This window comes from Diceros bicornis, chromosome 20, assembly GCF_020826845.1.
Source record: "Diceros bicornis minor isolate mBicDic1 chromosome 20, mDicBic1.mat.cur, whole genome shotgun sequence".
Lineage (NCBI taxonomy): Eukaryota > Metazoa > Chordata > Mammalia > Perissodactyla > Rhinocerotidae > Diceros > Diceros bicornis.
In genome coordinates this window covers 36,689,812-36,712,568 of record NC_080759.1, presented here as the reverse complement: position 1 = coordinate 36,712,568, position 22,757 = coordinate 36,689,812, and the positions used below count along the sequence as shown (strand labels likewise).

Below are 22,757 nucleotides of genomic sequence, written 5' to 3'. Positions count from 1 at the left end.
GAAATCCCTTTGTACAGCAGCCAGTGTATTATGTAACAGCTTCTATTTTCATGCTATGGCAATTTCACACACTTTGTAAATATCTTCCCTATGAATGTCTGAAAAATAATTATGCAATTCCCTATCTTAAATTGAAAAGAAAACAATGCAAGGAGGGGAGTGACAATCTACTTATTAACATGTATTTCCAATGGACATTTATGTGAACTATCAGGAAGCATTTTGACAATTAAATCAACTAAACACTGAAGCAGTGTTACATACAGCTGTGGAATTTCACTGATTGTGAGGCTGCTAAAACTAACTTAGCATAACTGCTGCCTACAGTTTTTCATTAATGCCTATTTACGTTCTCAAATGCCACCGAAACTAGTTCAAAGCCTACCACCATCAAAGTAACTATGATGGTGATGATGTTACATAAAACAATGCAGTCCTGCTAATGCAAAAACCATGGGCTAAAATTAACTACATTTTGAATTTAACTAATGCCTTGGCAAGATCAAATTAAGAAGCCAGTCATAAATCTAGAATGGGTTTTATCTAGTCTTTTCTATCAAATTCCAACATTTATATCAAAATTAAGAAAAAAATAGAAATTACTTAAGGCAAAAATCAAGGAAAACTCACAAAAGCTTTTCCAGTGGATCATTGGTGTTTGGGAATTAAGAGTTACAATTCCCCCCACTATTGAATAAATCCACAGGTCTATAAAATGTAACGATTTATAATTAGAACAGTGGTAGCAGCAATAAAAACAATTAACTGCTACTAATTTATTTACATGTTTTTGTGATTACTATGAACAGGCATTGTGCCAAGCCCTCTATAAAGTGAATCATTAAAACTCAAATGATAATCTCATTTAATTCTCACAACCACCCTTTGTGGCAGGTGCTAATGCCTGGGGAAGAGAACATCAACTTGTCCATGGCTCCCTGTTTGTAAGAGGAGGGGTGTGGACTGGAATCCACGGGCCAATGCAGGTGCCCGTGCTCTATGTGTTGTGATTTACTATAATAAGACACCACACAGAGATAGGAACATCAAGTGAGATAATGTAAGTAAAATGCCTACCATGAATCTTAAGTCGAGAAAAGGTTCTGTTAGTCACTCAGCTAAGGCAATATGGCTAGCTGGACAGCCTAAATCTTAAATCTTAATTAATGGGATTTGTGATTTGGGAGGATTCTCAAAGATCTGTAAAGTATCCCTTGTGGATATAAATGGCCTGGAGGATTCTACTCAAAGCTTTAATTCTGCTTGTTAAAGTAAATTGAAAACAAATGTAATACAGAACTATCACACAAAGGGAAAATACAAAATACTTCATTTCCTTTGCTCTGTTCTTATGTTCCTTTCCCCCAAATGTTTAACTCTGTTCATGCACATCTGTCAAATTTTTCCTCTTCTGTTATCAAGTTACCTCACCACGGAGTTCATTAGCTGCTGGTGAAACTCACAAAGGTAACAGAACTAATAAGGCTGAATCCTTAAAACTCAAACAAACAAAAAAAAATCCTTCCTGGTCTATAAAATATTAAACCCTCAATATACCCTGAAGAGTTACTTATTCAAATGCAAAACTATGCATGGACTGAAGAAGAGAACACCAGACTTCACTACAAATGCTTCTGATGTTTGACGTACCTTGGCTAGCATGGCGAGGTGTTGATTCTGAACAATGGCGGTCCGATAGGTTGCTAATCCTCCTTCCTCCAGACTAGGAAACAAATAGTACAAATGGACACTGCAAAAAAAAAAAAAAAAAAACAAACATATAAATAAATATGCATCACAACATTCTGTCTGTGGCTCTGAGTCACAAAAAGAGGCCTTGCACACAGTATCTGTACAATGGATACCAGCTGAACTGAACTAAACCAAAGGGTCTGATTAAAAGTCTTTGAGGGCCGGCCCAGTGGCGCAAGTGGTTAAGTGCACATGCTCCACTGCCGCGGCCAGGGGTTCGCCAGTTCGGATCCCGGGCGCACACCAACGCACCACTTGTCAAGCCATGCTATGGCGGTGTCCCATATAAAGTGGAGGAGGATGGGCATGGATGTTAGCCCAGGGCCAGTCTTCGTCAGCAAAAAAGAGGAGGATTGGTAGATGTTAGCTCAGGGCCCATCTTCCTCACAAAAAAAAAAAAAACTCTTTCAAAGTTCAATAGTGAGCACAGTATATCTCAACGTGCTAAAGCCCAAACAGCACCATTCACTCATATTTTCACATTTATTTCTATTAAAAGATTTCTCTGAAATCTGACAACAACAGATACCTGAATAACTGGTCACATACTGCTAAGAGCAAACCCATGTGACACTCAGAAACTAGGCCTGACTGGAAACAAACGCTTTTGCTTGGCTTATGAGTGGCCCCTGAAGAGAAACGTGGGAAGCCCCAAGCAGGGCAGCAGTGGTAGTTTATTCTTCACAAGTACAGACAGAGACAGGAACGGAACTGAGAGTGGCACATGTGCCTGGTTGTGCCGTAAGGACAAGCCTAAAAGGGATGAGCAGGAACGTGCAGGAATTGGGAAGAAGGCCACATGGAACACTAGTTTGGACCACAACAGCAACTGATCTGTCCTAAGTCTCACACTGGTTTTTAAGATCCACTAAGCTTGTTTAGTCCTCTTGTGTCCAAGGAGAGCAGGCTTAGAGAAGCCCCTTTGCTCATTATGTCCTTCTTGGGGAAGAAATAACCTAAAGAGAAAAAAATAGCTCAAGATACTTTCAAAAGAAGCATGTGTTGCCTCCCTTAAAAGCGAAATTATGTGAGCATGGAGAAACAAAACATACTTTCCTACCCCTACCTCCAAATTAAAGACCCTAAAACACTTCTGGGGAGAAAACACATACAAATACACATACAGACACACAGACACACACACAGGCACACACACCAAAATCTCATCATTAAAATTCCTTGTAAGCTTTACTTCCCTTGAGATCAGAAAGAGTGAGAAAGGGATCAAAGACAAATCCTAGAAAATGAAATGACATTTTAAAATATCATCCCTTTCTCTACAAATTGAATATAAGCTCTGAAGCATCTGGACCAAGACAAGCTGATCTCTTGTGGCTGTAGCAACTTGAACATAAACTTGACAGGACAGAGACACGAGCCTTTCATCTTGTAATCTTGCTCATTACAGCATCAATGAGTGCAAGTTATCAGGCCAAAAGCCACAGACGTGGCTTTTAAGCTCTACAAACGAGACAAAATACATGGTGTTTCAAAGCCTTATTTGGCTAATTAGAAAGAAGGTAATGTATTAAGTATGTTACCTTAAAATGCAATTATTGGGGAACAGTAGAAAAGTCTCCTTACCTGGTCAAAAATTCAACAACAGCATCACCCAGGAATTCCAACCGTTCGTTGTGATTAATCCTATGGGAAAATTAAAAAGATCACTTAAAAGAGCACACATTTACATTCCCTCCCTCTCTTCTCAAAGAACAGACACATGAGGGTATGAGGGTTAGCTCCTTCAATAATCAAAACACCCTACCTTATTCCTCATAATCAAGAGCTCTGACTACCATCTTAGCCCAGGGTGTGGGGGCCACCTAATAAGAAAGGGAAGGGGCATTCCATCATACTATGTGGTTCAGGCTTTCCAACCTGCGGGCGTCCTTCCTCTGGGAATCAGATTTAAAGCAAGGAGTTATCACCCTAACAATTGTAAATCTTTCCACACTGCTATCAGGTGGACAAGAGAAAGGAGAGTGCATTCTAGTGGAGTAAGAACTCAACACTGAAAAATCAGTTTGGGTACAATGTTCTAAGGACAGCTTCCCATTGCCCAAACTCTAAACGTAACCTAGCATTTAATGGGCCTAAGCTATTTTTCAGTCTCATTATCCACTGCTGTCCTCACCCACCTCTAAGCCAGGCTCCTGCTCCAAAACTGCCTGGTACTCTCTGAAACGGGTGCATCCTCTAAAGCACTCGGTGCCTCTGTTCAGACCAAGGTCTCTGCCGCCCTAGAACTTTCCGCTGTCTCCCCTGTGCACTGAGCCACATTGAAAACCTACTCATCCCTCAAGGTCCAGCAAAATGTTAGATTCTCTATGAATCTTCTCATCAAAATTAATACTTCCCCCCTCAGTGCATATCACACTTATAATCTTCATTATATGATGAAGGCACATCTCACAGGCTCAGTTTCTCACGTCTGCGTACAAGGCTGAAACGACCAGGAAGGCAGCCCGTGGAAAATCTCCTTCTGCTTCTCAGAAAGTCCAGTGTAGCCACCTTCTCTCAGTGCCAAAGTAGATCACTATCTCTTTGGTTGAGTAGAGATGTGACATGATGTGATTTAGGTTTTTAAAAGGCCGCTCTGGCTGCTGTGCAGAGAATGAGCACAGGAAAGAAAAGCGCTAAAGAGGCTACTGCATCATGAGACGTGATGGAGGCTGAGGCTGGGGAGTAGGTGATGGCGGAGGAGGGAGAAGCAGTCAGATTTGGGATACGTTTTGGAGACACAGCAGAAAAGTGCTGTTGATAGTTGGAATTCGGAAGCTATGAGACAGAAAAGAACGAAGGTTGACGCCTAGACTTTTGCTTCTGTAGCTGGGTGAAAAGTGGTGCCATCTGCTGCAAGGGGAACACCAAAAGGGAGCAGGTTTGGGGAGAAGCAGGCATTGCATTTTAGACATGTTAACTTTGAAATGTTCATAAAACAGCCAAATGGAGAGATCCAACAAAGCACTGGCTATATTAACCTATTGTTCACGGACGAGGACAAAGTCGGTAATAAATCTTCAGGAGTGGTCAATGTTGAGACAGGATTTCAGGCAATGGAACTGGATGGCTCTACTTAGGGAGAGAATGCAGCTACAGAACAGTGGTCCCAGGCCTGAGTCCAGGGCAGGGTCACAGTTGGGGTCAAGCAGAAGGGAAGCCAGCGAAGGAGAAGGACTGGCCAGGGAGGTGGGAGGAAAAGGGGGCCAGTGTTTATCCTCCAGACAAAGAGAAGAGCATGTTTCAAGAAAGAAACAGATCCAAGTATGATGAGAAGACAGCACTGATTCATCACGAGGAGATCACTGAGGCCACTGATGGGCAATCTCTGTGAAGCAGTGGAGACAAACATGATTCTGATTTGAGTAGGCTGGGAACTAATGCTTTGTCTGAGGGCGAGCTGCAGAAAGAGAGACTATGGGAGTGGGGGATGTATAACAGGAGGAAACCAGAAAGGATGGTGACAACAGTGAAGAGGAAAGGAGGGCACGCAGAGTCCCTGGGATCTGAGCAAAGAAGGCAAGGAACAGGAGATCGCCTCCCTGACTGCAGGGGCTTCCTTAGATATCTGTGACACCGACTCTCATCATCTCAAAAAATTCAGTAGCTGACGATCAAGTCTAAACCTGTCCGGCTTTGAGGGCCATTCTTGATCTAGTCCCACCATGCCCACTCCTTTCAACTGCCTTCAACAGCAATTTAGAACTCTAGGCTGACCAACCTCTGCACTGTCCCAGACACACCTTCCTTCTCCCTTTCATGTTACCTCTCTCAAATCCTGCTCATTCTCAAGGTCAGCTGGGAAGCCTGCCCTAACCGCTGGAGCTCTCGGGGATGCTGGCCAGCCACCCCCACCCCCCTTTCCACAGGACTTAAACGTTCATCACTCAATTTATGACAAAATTATATACTATCTTTTATTGTTCTCCATTTCATGTGTGCCAGTTTAGTTTCCATATTTAAAGTCTCCCTATAGTTTCATTCTATGTAGAAAACAAACAGTATTTGTAAATTAAATAACTCTTCGCTACCAAATCATCTGCTTGGTAGTTTGAGTTCAATTTTACATTATTTCACATATCCCATAAGTAAGTTTATTCTTCTATGCTACCATTCCTCCACATTTTAGAATTTTAAAAGAAAAATAAATGTAATAGGAGAAAACTGGACTTATTTGAGCAATAAAGAAGTGATTCTGAACCCTCATTTCAATTTATGGCCTTTATTTATGTGAAAAAGGCATTCTGGCAAGCAGTTAATAGCCAATAATGGGAATTAAAAAAAAAAAGCATGAGAAAATAATTTATGGCTATGCTGAAGAAGCCATAACCTAAGAGTTCACTAAAAAAAAAAAAAAAAAAGAAAACAAGCATTAGACTTTAAAACATATTTTTCTTATTCTTACCAAATATATACCAGATTTTAAAAGCCAGTTTTTTTTTTTTTGTTGCTACTCCACAAGCCAAGAGGGACTAAAAAGCTCCATGGTGGAATATAAAACATTATATTAAAAAAAAAAATCTTTTTTTTTTTTTAACTGCAATTTTGCTTTCTGTCAAATACACCAGAACTCCAAAAGTGTCATCATTCTCAGAGAAAGCATCAAGGAATAGAGGCACTATTTAGAGTAAGATGCCGTTAACCCCTAAGTCCTCTTGCTAATTAAATTTCATGAACCCTGGTAAGCTACTGTCCTGAGAGACGATGAGAACTAAGAAAGAAATGGTCAGGTTTTCAGAAGAAAGAAATTAATATCACCCTATTCTTTTCCACAAGCCAGTAAAATAAAAATGCATTTTCTATGGTAGAGACTTTATTTTCTTCCCAACAGTTCAAAATACTATACTGGAAAATCTACTTACCATGGAAAGCAAGAAACCTGGCAGGGGTCTGGGGTGGGGACAAACCATATTTGGATGGTCTTATGCTCCATTAAAGAAGAATAAGACATCTAGTCAAAGAATAATAGCTGCTTTGAGTCATATACTATTTTGAATGAAGTCATATTGGCATAAATTTTACTTTAATTTCTTTTATAAACTTGCGGGAGACGAGAACTATGTCTAGGATTTTAATAACCACAAAGTTAGACTATTATTCAGTGTTTTAAAATACAAGGTCACAGTTCTAAAGAGGTTTACTCAACAGTGAGTGTGCCATCCATTAAATAATTTGCCCATAACCAGCATATGTTTTTCTATATCTACATTGTAACTAAACTCTGGCAATAAGCCACAAACAAAAATGGGGATTAAATACCACTTTAGTTTATTATTATACCAGACAATTCCTAACCCAATGGTTTATCTGGGAAAATGGACAGAGGGAGCTGCTAGCCCTTGTTGACTGCAGTAGCAAATCTTTTGTTCCTTCTTCCACTGTTCATACTTTCTTTAATCACTCCCTTTATAAATACTAGCAAGCTCCAAGATGAGATGTTTACTGAGCAGTAAACACTCCATTTGTTTTTGAGAACTGAATCAACAGAGGCATTATGAAATCTAGATTAACTGTAACATTTATACAGCACATTTGGTCTGAGGAATTCAAAGAGCTTTATAAAACACAACAGTCTCCCTGAAACAGTAATTACCGTAAGGTGTCATTTACTCCATGGAAAACCACCTTGAAATGGGCCAAGTCCAAGAGTAACTGCTAGAGTGAAGGTGCAGACAGCATTTTCTCACCTCTGCATTCCAAGCCTCAAGCAGTGCCTGGGAGAGTAGAGCCAAAAGGGGCCTGGGAGGTCAGTGGAACCTTCCACCCAGTTCAGGAATGCCTTCTATTCATTACATCTGCCTGGACACTTAGGGGGAGGAGAGGTCACAGAGCAACTAGATCTCAGTCCCACTGCACCCATGGATCCCAGTTAAGCGTCTCTGGGATTTAACTTGAAGCATTTAAGTCAGGAAATCCACTCCGCAAAATTCACATGTATTCAGTGCACATTGTTACTGTGTTTTTAATGCTAAATACTCAGGTAAAACTGATTGAAAATATACTTTGCAGCTACCATTTCCTTAAACACACAGTCACTAATAAATAGTCCATATGTATCTCTCTGTTGATCCAATGCATTCTTATCCATTATGTCTAGCAATGGTTCTACTGCTAAAAACAAAACAATGTTGCTTGATTCTCTAACTTTTCCATCACCAGTCTTCTGGTCTCTCTTTCCCAAAGGTCTTACTGATAATACCTGGATGCTTTGAATGCCAGCTAGTACCTAATCCTTCAGAGACCCTTTCTGTGATAACATCTCATTGCCATTTGCATGAGTTAAATATAACTATACAACTTTTGCATGATATAAATATAACTCTACAACTGAGATTTATGTGGTTAAACAGGGACGCTTTTTAACATTATGGGTGGCATAATCACTTGAGATGATGCCATCATAAAAGATAATTATTTTGTAGTTTTGATAGGCAGACAGGTTTTTATTTATTAATTTCAAGTCTTCTCTTCATGCCTCTTTGTAAATCCTAGCTGATCCCAAATCAGATTAAGTAAGATATTAACCAGCCATGTAAACCTCTGCTGATGGCTCTGACCATGACTCTTCTTAACGCCCCAGTTTCCCAATTTTTAGGCAACAAGTAAATAACCTAGGACAGAAGTAGTAGCATGGATGGCATTCTTTCCTTTAATACTTGTTTACTGAGCCCCAGCTCTGTGAAAGGCACTAGGTGCAAAAGGAAAGGAAATTTAAAAAAAGAGAGAGAGTAGGACCATAGACCTTCAAAATGCTTACAGTAAAAAAAAAATCAGCCCATAACACAATTACAATACACGGGAGAACTAGAATAAGCACCATGAAACAAACGCCAGCAGGATGTCACAGGGTTACGGGGCGTTCCACAGCTACGACGACTGCCGGCACCCGAGGAGGGGGGAGGGCACACGGGATAACACCGTGAGGACCTCAGTCTTGTTGGTGTGTAGAGAGCCACTGGGAAAAGCAAGATGTGCCTGGAAAAGTGGCCTGGGGCCAGGTCATATGTGCTGGATTGCCAGGTGGGGAGGTTCAGACTTATGCAGTAGGTGAAGAGAAGTCACAAATAAGCTTTCAAGCAAGCTACAACTCAGAACTAGAATCGAGGCTCCAGACATAGCACGATGACTGACTGTAGAGGCAGTCCGAAGGCAACTGGCAGAATGTGGTCACTAATTGTACTTCAGGATGGGCCGGGGAAGGAGGAATGGTTTTCAGGAGCACTAGAAGAATAATTCAATCAAGAGCCCCTCCTCTCAGCCCACTCCCCTACCTGCCTTGATCCCCCACCTTCCCACTTCCATCAGTACCAGAAACCTACTAAAAAGCTTACTAGCTCACTCATTCTCTTTCCTTTCTCAAGTCTAAAATTCTGAGCGAGCTTGCTTGGGAGGAGATATAACCACTGACACTTGTAATTTGATAGTGTTTGCTTCAAAGATATACAAACACTTCCAAGGAGCACGGACTACTGTATCCCATTTTATAACAGCAAACGAAGAAAGAAACAGGGGAGAGGGCAAATCGTTTCAAGTGAACTCCATTATTCAAGTGCACGGTATAAAACTGACCTATAATTCCTAAACAACCACCAGAGCTATCCTTAGCCCCATGGCAGTCTTGTGTGCATGTTTTGTTTTTGACCTTCACTGAAGCACTTAGCAGAGTCTCCCTTATATTAAGTTACTTATGTTTATGGCACTCTTACCCCACCCCAGGTAGTCACACCTCCTGGTGAGCAGGGACTTTGTCTTACTTGCCTTTGGATCCCCTAAAATACCTACAAATTGCCTCAAACTCAAAAGGCACTGGATAAATGTCTGTTGAATTAAATTTGTATGAAGCGTCTCAATTACAGCGCCCCGGGCTGTGCACAGCTGGGCATTGCTAGGTGTCAAGCAGTTAAGCAGCAGCAGACCCAGCTGCCGAGGCCAGGAGGCTCCTCCTAAACAGAAACTTGGGGTCAACTGTGCATCAGCAAAAAGGTCAGATACATGGCAAGAGGCTCTCAACACAAGCAGCAAAGGCCAGAAGTCAAAGGACAACAGAGATTATCTGTTTATTCTCTGTCAGTGGTATCATTTTCAAAACGGTAAATTCAGAAAGAACACAGTTTCTCAGATATCATTCCTTTTGCCATGGCAGGAAAGCCATCTCTTTGTAATAGAGCAAAAGAAAACATAAACCATGAGTCTTGAACAATGCTATCAAAAGACATAATTTACATACCAACAACTGCAGGTGAGGTGGAGAAGACGAAGATAATTTAAACCCATGCTTTCATCATTGAAAAGTAAGTGTTTAGGTATATGTAGCCTTGCTAAAGGCGCTGCGGGGACTCGGGGTTCCACTGATTAAAATACAGACTGGTCATCTAGAGACTCTCAATACAGCAGGGTCACGGCCACACTATCCCTGAGGGTGTGATTAAGGGCTCTTTTAATTAGACAGTTTTTTTCTGATCTTAGACTCTCACAGAATACCACAGAGAGGCGTATGATCATCTTCAAACTGGAATTTTAAAGTTTCGTCCTGCCTTTCTTTTTACCTTTCAATTGAAGAGAAAAGACAGTTTGGTTTATGATAATCTCAAAAGAGAGCGACTCAAGGCAAGCCAATTTAAAAAGAAAAGTGATATAAGAAGAAAAAGGTAGAAAAGGAAGCTGTGCCAGCTATGGCTGGGTACTCTTGACTGTGGAGGCCAGTTATCAGCTGCAGCAATTGTCTTAACTCTGTCACTTTCTAACCCTGCTCTATCCACTTTAGTCCATCTATGCTGGATCCCAGGAGGGACAAGGCTGGTTACTCAACTTTTCAACTACCCATTTTAAAAAGAAAGCTGCCCTCAAGCAACCTCCTCTACTGACTTTCAAAATATAACCCACTGTACTTCACATACAAAAACAATCCTCCTGAGAGCAACATCAGAGCCTCATCAGCCGTTAGGCATTTACTTCCATTCAATTTTCCAAGATGTTAATGAGTTTATATAGACCTGGACCACTTCCTTCCCAGAATCTTCAGGGGCTCAAAGCCACACAAAAGGGAGAATATTAATATATGAAGGAATCTTTTCAAATAAACGAAATAAAACAAGGAAAGCTAACGTATAAAACTTTTTAACCCATTCATAAGGCCAGTATTGTCCTAATACCAGACAAAAGCATCACAGAAAAGAAAAACTACAGAACAATAGCTCTTATGAATGTAGACACAAAAATCTTCAAGACTAGCAAACTGAATTCACAGCATATAAAAAGGACTATACACCATGATCAAGTTGGATGTATCCCAGGAAAGCAAGGTCGGTCTAACACCCAAAAATCAGTTAATGTAACACACCATGTAATGTGAATGGAATAAATGAAAAACATACATGATCATCTCAATAGATGCAGAAAAAGTGTTTGACAAAATTCAACACATTTTCATGATTAAAACATTCAGCATACTAGGAACAGAAGGGAACTTCCTCAACCTGATAAAAGGCATCTAAGAAAAACCCACAGCTAACATCACATTCAATGGTAAAAGACTGAAGGCTTACCCCCGAAAATTAGGAAAATACAAGAATCCACTCTCACCACTTCTATTCCATATTGTACTGGAGGCTCTAGCCGGGGCAACTAGGTTAAGAAAATGAAACAAAAGATACCCAGACTGGAAAGGAAAAAGTAAAACTATCTTTATTTGAAGGTGACATGATCATATATATAGAAAATCCTAAGGAAACCATTAAAAAACTATTAGACCTAACAAATGAGGTCATCAAGGCTGCAGGATACAAGATCAATATACAAAAATCAATTGTATTTCTATACGCTTGCAATGAACATTCTAAAAATGAACTTACAAAAATAATTCCATTTATAATAGCATCAAAAAGAATAAAATACTTAGGAATAAATTTAGCAAAAGACATACAAAATGTATACTCTGAAAACTATAAAACATTTTGAAAGAAATTAAGGAAGACAAATAAATGTAAAGCTACTCAACGTTCAAGGATCAGAAGACTTAATATTAAGATGGTAATCGTTCATTCACAAATTGATCTACAGATTCAACACAATCCCTATCAAAATCTCAGCTGGCTTCTTTGCAAAAAATGATAAACTAATCCAAAAATTCATGTGGAAATATAATGGATGCAGAACACCAAAACAATCTTGAAAAAGAAGAAGAAAGTTGGAGATCTTACATTTCTGGATTTCAGAACTTACTACAAAGCTACAGTAATCAAGACAGTGTGGTACTGGCCTAAAGACAGACATATAGATCAATGGAACACAACTGAGAGTCCAAAAATAAACCCTCACAAATACTGTCAATTGATTTTCAACAAGGGAACCCAAGATGATTTAGTGCAGAAAGATTAGCCTTTTCAACAAATGGTGCTAGGATAACTAGATATCCACAAGCAAAGAATGCAGTTGGACCCCTACGTCACATCATGTACAAAAATTAACCCAAAACAGAGCAAATATCAAAATATAAAAGGAAAAACTATAAAGCTCTTAGAAGAAACATAGATGTAAATATTTGTGACTTTACATTTCGCAATGGTTTCTTAGACACGACACCAAAAGCACAAGCAACAAAAGAAATAATAGATAAACTGGACTTCATCAAAACTTTTTTGCTTTCAGGGACATCATTAAGAGAGTGAAAAAATGATCCATAGAATAAGAAAAAATTTTTTTCCAATCACACATCTGATAAGGGACTTCTACCTGGAATATATAAAAAATGATTATAACTCAATAATAAAAAATAACCCAATTCAAGATGGAAAAAGGATCTGAATTTCCCCAGAGAAGACATACAAATGGCCAATCCACACATGAAAAGATGCTCAACATCACTAGCCATCAGGGAAATTCACACAAAACCACAATGAGATAAAAGTTCATACCCACTAGGATGGCTAGACTCAAAAGACAGGTAATAAGTGTTAGGAAAGATAAGAAGAAATCAGAACCATGATATACTGCTGTTGGAAATATAAAATGGTGCAACCACTTTGGAAAACAGTCTAGCAGTTCCTTAAAAGGTTAAACAAGAGTTCCCATATGACCCAACAATTTCACCCCTAGTTACATAACCAAGAAAAACCAAAACACATGTCCAAAAACCTGTACACAAATATTCATAGCAATATCATTCATAATAGCCAAAAAGTGGAAACAACCCAAGTGCCCATCAATTGATGAATGGATAAATAAAATGTGGTATACTCACACCACAGAATACTATTTGGCAATAAAAAGAAATGAAGTTCTGATACATACTATAACATGGATAAATCTTGAAAACGTTATGCTAAGTAAAAGAAGCCAGTCACCAAGGATCACATATTGTATAATACCATTTATACGAAATGTTCTAAACAGGCAAATCCATAAAGACTGAAAGTAGACTGGTGGTTGCCTAGGGCTGAGCAGGCTCAGGGAAATGGGGAGTAACTATTAACAGGTACACTGTTTCTTTTTGGGGTGATGAAAATATTCCAAAATTAGATAGTCATCATGGTTGCACAGTACTGTGAACATACTAAAAACCACTGAATTGTATACTTTAAATAGGTGAATTGTATGGTATGTGAATTATATCTCAATAAAGCTATTATTTAAAAAATCTACTTTACCTTGAGGGAGTTGGGTCATCTTGGCCAAGGCGTGACATAATATTTATTAAGGTATTAATTCCTATTAAAAAAACACACACAAGTAAATACTGTTAGAAGCATTCTAGGACCATGATATGACATAAGGAAACAAAATTATCTATCTCATCGCAATTTGACTTTAAAAGGTTTAATATCTGCATATTTACAAGTGTGATCAACTTACTTACTTAAAACACTGGATAGGAGAAAGAAATTTTTCTAAAAATTTCATCCATCCTTATTATAATGCTCTGCTCAAAGTAAATGTTACTACCTACGGGTCAGGAAGCACTAAAGAATGAGAGGATAAGACAGTCACCAGGGAGCCATTCCAGATAGCTATTTAATTTACAATAGGGAACACAGGCCAAAACATAACAGTAGAACCCAAACATACCTTTTTTCCGCATGTGCATGTGATGAACTTTTCTATCTCCATATTTGGGCTGCCGAATTCCACAGTTAGACAAAGAATTCCTGGCATGATCAGGATTCATTCCAAAATTTAAGTGATGACTTGGGTGAGTCATGGCCAACTAAAATTTCAATGAAATAAGTTCAGTCTTAAAAACAGCAAAAAAGTGCCATCTTTACATCATCTCAAATGAAACAGGAAAGAGATCTGTCTATCCAGTGGAATTTTAAGCCCTAATCTTTCCATCTTATCTCCTCCAGTGTCAAATTTCCAGAGCTCTGGTGCAAGCCCTCTGCTGAAAACAAACCTAAAAATTCACACCTTTCAAAGGAGAATTAGAATACTCAGCACCTGGAAAGAAGAGCCATAAAGAAGGAAAAGCTCAAAGAAGGGGCTCAGGTTTGACAGGCAAATTTTAGCTTTAGTCTATTTCTTTAGGGACAGCCTCAAACAAAAAGGTGAGAAACAGGGTTTGAAAGTGGCAACCAAAGTAGAGTACTGGAGAGAGCTATGTTTCTAACCATCCTCATCATCTCCCAGAATAGAGAACTCAATGTTCCATTTGTACCCTGCAAGATGAATTACTCCTATCTTGTTATTATGTGAGTGTACAGGAGAGTAACTCTTACCTGTAACAGACAACGATCTTGGAAAGTATACCCTATCAACTTGTCCAGATGCATTAGGCATTGGTGGTAGCGGATATGATGGGTCAAAACAGGCAGCATCATTGCATGCTAGGAAAAAAAGTATTTCAATATGTTTAACTCCATAAAAACTTATAAAGACACTTCATTTATGAACCATTTTCACATCCCAATTTCCATCTCACAAACTCTTGAAATAGCTAACTGGCTGCCTGGCATCCTGGCAAATCCTCTACAAGAGGTGGTGGTCTATAGTTGTTAAGGGTATAGTCTCTGGAACTGGAATGCCTGGGTCCAAATCCTGCTCTGTCACTCATTCATTGGGGTGAGTTATTTAACCTCTCTGTCTCAGTTTCCCCACCTGTAAAATAGGGATAATCAGTGTAGCTACTTTCAAGGACAGTTAAAAGGATTAAATGAGCAAACAGATCAAGGTCTATTACCTCTCATTCAAGTAGGAACAGCCCTGGTTTATCAGTACTCAGCAGAGTAATCTCAAGGAAATCATAAGAATTTTGGTGCCTCCTTGTCTATCTTTAATTCTACGGAAATGGATTAGGACTCATAAATTCTGAAACTTTGTCAGTCAAGCCACTTTTGAGAATCTATGGAAAATTACTCTTTTCCCAGAAAAATGCATAAGTGCACAAACATGCAAAAATTGTATGCAATAGGTTCACCAACCCCTAAAGCCCATCACTACCCTCCAGATAAGAACTTCTCCGCCAGATGATCTCGAAATGCCATTCTAAGTTTACCACTTAATGATCTAACATTCTGAGGACAACTTTTACAAAACCACCAATATAGTTAAGTCACCTGAGGACATGGAACTTTTATTTTTTTTTTTTCAACCACTTTCCATTTGGCTATAGCTTCCTTATTGGGGGATGATTTCATGAATAGCTTTTTCTTTTTTTTAACAATGTTTCCCTAGAACTCAAGAGAATGAAGGAGTCATTCTTATTCATCAGAACACGGAGGATGGGTACAGCCCACAGAATGACTGACATATGCTTTATATCATTTTAGTCTTTGAAGTATTTTAAGCTAGCATTGTTTAATACAGGAAAATGGATTTGCTTGAAACTATAGAAATCAGTTTCCTGTATTAACTTATAAAGAAAGATTAGTTCTCCCAAATAGGCTCCCTAATCAACAGCAAGTCTTTCCAGTTCAATTCAGTAAATACATATTGAGCACCTCCATGTGCAAGGCTTACAATAGTTGTGGAAGAGAAAAAAGACGAAGACACTCTTTTTGCTTTCAAGGGCTTCCAAGAGATATGCCACTATGATTTGAATTATTGGCATTTTGTCCACTTTGTTTTTATAAGTGTTGTATTAAAAAACACAATAATATGGAAACAAAGTGTGTGGCCAAAGTATAATATAGTTTTCCAGACATTTAAATTGCAGGGAGCTCAAAGGAGTTGATGCTAAAAACTCAAGGTGCATGGGTCACGAAGACTATGTATTGCAACTATCTTTCTTAAGTATGAACTCAAACTGGTGGAATGTTTATTTTTTAATACCTCCAGTGAAAGATGAATCATTCATTACCTGTCAAGAAAATAACACCCTCTTTAGAGTACTCTGATTATCAGAAAATTATTATTAACATTAAGCTCAAATCTGTCTCGTTGGAGGTTTACCCCTTTGAACCTAGTTCTATCCCTGGAGACAAAATATATTTAATGGCCAAGGCCCCGCATCTTTTCTCAGCTAACCTAAGTCTTATTTCCTCATAACCTTGACTCACGTGAAACAGCTTTGAGTCCCTTCACCACTTCCTCTAAACTTGCTCCAAATAGAGCCAGTTTCTCTTTCCAAATAAGTTTGTTTCTTATGAACACCACAGAAAGGCACATATGACCCACGTCCATCTTGTATCCCAGACAACCAAGTCTCAGTGTTATCTACAAGACTATTATAATCTCTAGCTCGGTTTTTAAAATTATCAATCACCGCAATGTTGAAATACACACAATCACTAAGCATCATTTTCCCCCTAATTCATGCCTGGCAACTGCTTTCATTAAAAAAACACAAGCTCCTTTGGAAGACTGTGAGGAAATGGAAATGTGTTTTTAAATCTATTCAAATTCTCCCATAAATATAGAGTAACTAGAATAGCAAAATAGACCTATGAATAATATATACATAAAAACTAGACGACACAGTACCCCCATGAACAGCTAAATAAGAGTGGGTGAGGACAAAGACCTATGTGGTCTCAGCATCTGTGAGAGAGAAACAACAGGGAGAATAGGAGGGCTTCTTGTGGCCCTGAGAATGAAGAACCCCAAAATTAACATGTATTCACTGGGAATGTGACCAAAACCGGAGACGGCTCTACAGAATCCAATCCAATTACAGTCCAACAGTGCTGGAGAAGCCGGGACTCTCTAAATGCTCAAAATTAAAAACTGAAGCTCCCTTCCAGGGTAAAGCCCCATGCTGTGAAGAAAGTACTGGGAGTAAAAGCCACATCTAGCAAGAAAGGAACAATAACGGACAAAAGAAAGAGAAAGTCCAGATAAAAACAGAGGAATGAAGCACAGCAGGCAGGTCTCAGATAGCATGAGACCATGTTTTTTTATCACTTTGCAAAAAACAAGAGAAGGAAGGGCTCTAGACCTGTGAAAAGCTATTCTGGCTTACACCTCCTTCTGAAAAGTACAACAAAATATTTCACTTATTTAACTTAATTTATTTAACATTATTTAACTTAAAGAGCAACAGAAAAGAATCATGATCAAATCTCACCCAAGGATTTTATAAGAAAATAGAGAAAAGGAAGAGAATAAAATCCCTCTGATAATAAAAAAATGCCAGAAAAATATGCCAACAAAACAGATGAAAGCTGTAACCTAATATTTCAAAACAAGCTAAACAAAATTAAGAAAACAACAGAAGCTACAAAAGAAAACTATAAATAAATACTGCATTAATTAAGAAATGAGATGACTGGAGGAAAGGAAGATTTGAAAAGAAGTGGCAAAACTCAGGAAAATGACATTAAAGGAAATAATCATTTCAAGAATACAGACTAAACAGAAGGAATGCAACAGCAAATTAACTAATGAATAGTGCCTTTGAGAAATAAAAGATGGTAAAGAGAAAAACTTTTAGGAAAATAAAAAATCAAAAAGAAATGAAGGATTCAAGGGAAAATGATAGATACAGAAGATAAGCAGAGAAGATACAAGATGCATATAATAGGAGGCCTTAAAGAAGAAAATCAAAACAATAGAACAGAATAATGAGATGTGTAATTCAAGAAAACTATCCTGAGATAAAAGACAACTTGACAGTACATTGAAAGAGTACACAGCATATCTGAAAAAATTAACAAAAAAGAGCTGCGACAGGTTCTAGTAAAACTATTCTTAGTTTTTAAAGAAAAAAAATCCTTTAGGCACAGAAACAAAAGGACCAAGTCATTTACAAAACTCATATTGTCATCACATTTTTTTGACAGCAATGCTTTATGCCAGAAAACAATGAGAACACACTAAGATACTAAAGAAAGAAGAATATGTGACCCGCAGATTTTATATCCAGCTTAGGCGGACTTTATATTTAAAGACAAACTGTTAGGAATATGTAGAAACTCAAGGACCATTGTATCAATAAGCCATTCTTGAGGAATCTGCTAGAAAATGAGCTTCAGGCAACTCCCCCAAAAAATGGATAAATATGGACAGATGGACTAGTGATTACCTTCAAATATATTTTTACCTGTAGATAATTCTAAGTGAGTCAATATTATAGGAAACAGCTAAATACTCCAACAGGTAGTACAGCCATCAGAAAATGAGAGGAGACAGTATGAGGAGTAGACTAATTATTTTCAATAAAAGACAATGAGATACACAGAGAGACACACACACACACAGAGAATGAGAGGAGGGGAGGGAAAAGCTTCATTATACTATAAAGGTGTTAACATAAAGGTAACCATTAGAACAAAAATACAAACCTTCCTAAATAAAAAAGAGATGTAGAAAAAAGAAAAAGGCAAATAAAATGGACCTCATAGGGACCACATAAAATAAAACAGTTTGACAGAGGGAAGGCCAAACGTACCAGAGTGTGTGTGTATATCTGCTTATATTAAAATGGAAAAATTAAATCATTTCTAAAAGATGGCTACCTTTGGGGGAGGAGTGGATGGCAAGAACAGGGTAGAAGGAACAGAGACAGAAATTAGATTTTTTTAAATATACTTGTCTTTGAAAATCTGAGTTTAGAATCGTGGTAAATATTTTACATAATCATAAAACAATATTTAATTTTTAAAAGGAATCTTAAAATCACACGTCAAATGAAATAAATGAATCTGTGTATCCAGTTTGTGGTTTAAGCACAAGTGACCTTGAAACACAGTAATCTGAGTGTGTATGCCTGGTGGGATATATCTGTAGGTAAACACAGGCAAAAAGGAATACCCCCAAACAAACAAACTACTTTCCATAATCATATTGTTGGTGGTGCCATTAATATTGTTTTTCTGGGACTACTGTTTGTGTATTATAGAATAAATCAAATGAGTAATTTTTTTTGGTTTTGTCCTATATAGGGTCCACACCTCAGAGTAATCAAATAGTTGATGAGGGGAAGATTCTTTTTAGAAGTATTCTAATAATAAATATAGAAGGAAAGATAGAATCAGAATATCACTTTGGCAGCTCCTAATGAATTACTGGACCTAGGTCACGATCCATCAATGACTAATAAACCACACACCAAAAAGAGAGACCACACCACCACCTACAAAAAAGTTGTGCCAAAAAAAAAAATGAACTTAGGGGCCGGCCTGGTGGCATAGTGGTTAAGGTCACACTTTCTGCTTCAGTGGCCCAGGGTTTGCAGATTCCAATCCCGGGCGCAGACCGATGCACTGCTCATCAAACCATGCTGTGGCAGCATGCCACATACAAAACAGAGGAAGATGGGCACGGATGTTAGCTCAGAGCCAATCTTCCTCAGCAAAAGGAGGAGGATGGGCAACAGATGTTAGCTCAGGGCCAATCTTCCTCACCCAAAAAAAAAAAAATTATGAACTTAAATCTGATCACTGCTGTCCAATAGAACTTTCTATGATGATGGAAATTGTCTACATCTGTGCTGTTACAATAGGCACTAGCCAGATGTGTCTATTTGCACTTGAAATGTGGCTAGGATAACCAAGAACTGAATTTTTAGTTTCCTTGAATTTTAATTAATTTCAATTTAAATAGCCACATGTGGCCAGTGGTACTGTACTGGACAGCACAGTTTTAGATCTAACTACCAACTTATAGGAAATACAAGAGACAGAAGCACACATTAAATGACACCATAAAGTTGCAATCAGCAAAACCTAGACTAGACCTTAGGAACGCTACAGAACACATGATCCAGTTTCTTCAACAACAAAAATTTTCAAGGAAAAAATGGAATGTGAACCTATAGATCAAAGAGACTTAAAAAACATCAACTACTCACAATGTATGGATCTTGTTTGGACCCCAATTCAAACAGACTGAAATAAATTTAACAGACAATCAGGAAAATGTGAACATTGGCTAGTATTTGATGTTAGAGAAATGCTATTGATAACTGGTAAAGCTATGTGATAAATACATCGAGTTCATCATACTTTTCTCTCTAATCTTGTATATTTCTGAAATTTTTCATAATAAAAATATAATACTAATAGTTCTCTAACAGGCCAGTTAGCCTTTAAGCAAATCTTCCTTTCCAAGAAGCCCTACATCTCCAGGAAAAAAGTTAAAAAAGAAAATCAAGTATCTCACATGGTCTAAAAATTTGTTAACAATAACTGTGAAGCCATTAGTAGCACAGCTACTAATTAGTCCAAACACAGCTCTCTGTCTACTCAACAGAAATACCAACCACCACAACGCAGCTCTTCTCAACGTCACAGTAGTTCTTCAGGCACCAGGCTTCCTTATTTTCCTCGAGTTCCAGTGTCCCCAGTGTGGCATGGCCTCATATTGGTTATATGACCATAATGGTGCAGATTCTTTGTCCCCTTTTCAATGTCTCTGTGTGTCACATTTATCCATTCTCCAATTTTGTGATTCAGTTTATTGATTTCCATAGACTACTTCTTTAGTATAGCATAAAGTACAGGCACCTACTTCTATAAGATACCAATTCAACTTCAGTGTGCAAAACCCCATTCTTAAAGTACAGATCCTGTAGCACCATGTTGCCTTTATTCCTCTTCTGAGTCATAATGCTGAATTTTTTTAGGCTCAATTTCAGGTTTTGATTCCCGCTTTCTCTTCCAAACTACCCAGAATTCACTCTTATGAACAGCAACACAGCAAGTCTTTCAATGGTTTCTCTCTAAACACAGTTTCAAGCCTGCATTCAGTTCACACATAATTATAGGTCACAGGACCACCCTTAGGTTTCTATTCCTCCTACCATTGGTTGGCACATCAGGCAGAATTTTCTAACCTCATAACAACCCTTGGTAACTTGTCTGGTTGGGAAATCACAATTCTAGAGTGAGATACTGGTATGTAGGTTACTTCACTTTAGATTCATCACAACAGTTTTGTCTCTGGCAGTGGCCGGATAGCATCACAAGGCTTTTGCCAGCAACCTACTACAAATTATTACTAATAAACAGCAAGTTCTATATCAGAGAACTACCAAATAAAGAGGAAAACCTCCAAGGATTTTAGAGACGTGCATAGCCTTTTTTCCCTTAAAATTAAGTATGAGTCTATCTGTTCATAGGCTTCAGCATTATTCAAAGTATTCGGTGTATAATTCATTTAACTGTTATTTCTCAGTCAATCAGATTCTTATTCTTCATGACCAAAAATACTAAATGCATTTATTTTGAATGTTTTAAACTGCATTATTACATGCCACCTGCCGTCTTATTTGAGGAACACACACAAAAAGAAAACATTTATTCTAGCATCAGAAATTAAATATACAGGCCGGCCCCGTGGCTTAGCGGTTAAGTGCACGCGCTCCGCTACTGGCGGCCCGGGGTTCGGATCCCAGGCGCACACCGACGCACCACTTGCCCGGCCATGCTGAGGCCGCGTCCCACATACAGCAACTAGAAGGATGTGCAACTACGACATACAACTATCTACTGGGGCTTTGGAGGAAAAAAAAAGGAGGATTGGCAATAGATGTTAGCTCAGAGCCGGTCTTCCTCAGCAAAAAGAGGAGGATTAGCATGGATGTTAGCTCAGGGCTGATCTTCCTCACAAAAAAAAAAAATAAAAAAAGAAAGTAAATATAGTTGCAAGCCAACATTACTTCTAAAAAATAAACAAAAAACCACTGTACCTCTCTGAAAAACCTATAAATTTTATTAAACACCATTAAAATCTTTGCAACCAAAATCATCAAGGACAGAGAAAAGGCCAAGCAAACAACAGAAAAATTTAACATGCATGACCTGTGAGTAGTCATCTCTGCACTAGATTATACATTTCCTAAGTCTTTACAAAAAGACTATCCTATCCTAGAGATAAGACGAAAAATAGCCTCCAAAATTTATTCACAGAAGTACAGCAATTAACACTACATGATAGGAAAATTTTATCTGATTTCTTTATTAAAAAAACTAGAGGGGGGCCGGCCTGGTGGCACAGTGGTTAAATGCACGCGCTCCACTTCGGTGGCCCGGGGTTCCCAGGTTCAGATCCCAGGTGCGCACCAACACACCACTTGGCAAGCCATGCTGCAGCAGCGTCCCATATAAAGTAGAGGAGGATGGGCACGGATGTTAGCCCAGGGCCAGTCTTCCTCGGCAAAAAGAGGAGGATTGGCATTGGATGTTAGCTCAGGGCTGATCTTCTTCACAAAGAAAAAAAAAAAAACTAGAGGGTACAGCTTTATTGTTCCCTACTGTTTACCTAAGGAACTTCAAGGTAAAAAATTCAATCAAAATGTATGGCTACCCTCAGTTATTTAAGGGCAACTGCTGTTCAGGACCTTTGTTGGATGCGTGCAAAATATCTGAGAATTTTAAAACATCGAAATTCCAGGAAGACGTATACCTTTAAACTTACATAATGTTAAAAAATAAATAAATGAAGGTCAGTTGGTTAACAACTTTAATTCCAAAAAAAAAGTAAATAATAACAGGAGATATTGTCTATTTTATATCTAATTAGATATATCTCTACGTTATATATATAATTAGATATAATGTCATTAATTAGATATAAATTATATATAATGTGAAAAAAATTCTAGGAAGGGACAAAATATCACCTGTGTGTAATTC

At 38.3% G+C, this 22,757-nt stretch overlaps 1 protein-coding gene across 6 annotated transcripts in view; it reads right to left on the bottom strand.

Moving 5' to 3' along the window:
* Positions 1-22,757, bottom strand: part of DROSHA (drosha ribonuclease III) — a 120,920-nt gene that overhangs the window by 33,095 nt on the left and 65,068 nt on the right. For all 6 annotated transcript variants that reach the window (XM_058564291.1, XM_058564293.1, XM_058564296.1 and 3 more), the window contains 5 exons: positions 14,463-14,570; positions 13,816-13,954; positions 13,398-13,458; positions 3,337-3,396; positions 1,651-1,750 (listed from right to left, as the gene is read on the bottom strand). In XM_058564291.1, the coding sequence (XP_058420274.1) occupies positions 1,651-1,750; positions 3,337-3,396; positions 13,398-13,458; positions 13,816-13,954; positions 14,463-14,570 (468 nt within the window). The remainder of the gene's footprint in view (positions 1-1,650; positions 1,751-3,336; positions 3,397-13,397; positions 13,459-13,815; positions 13,955-14,462; positions 14,571-22,757) is intronic.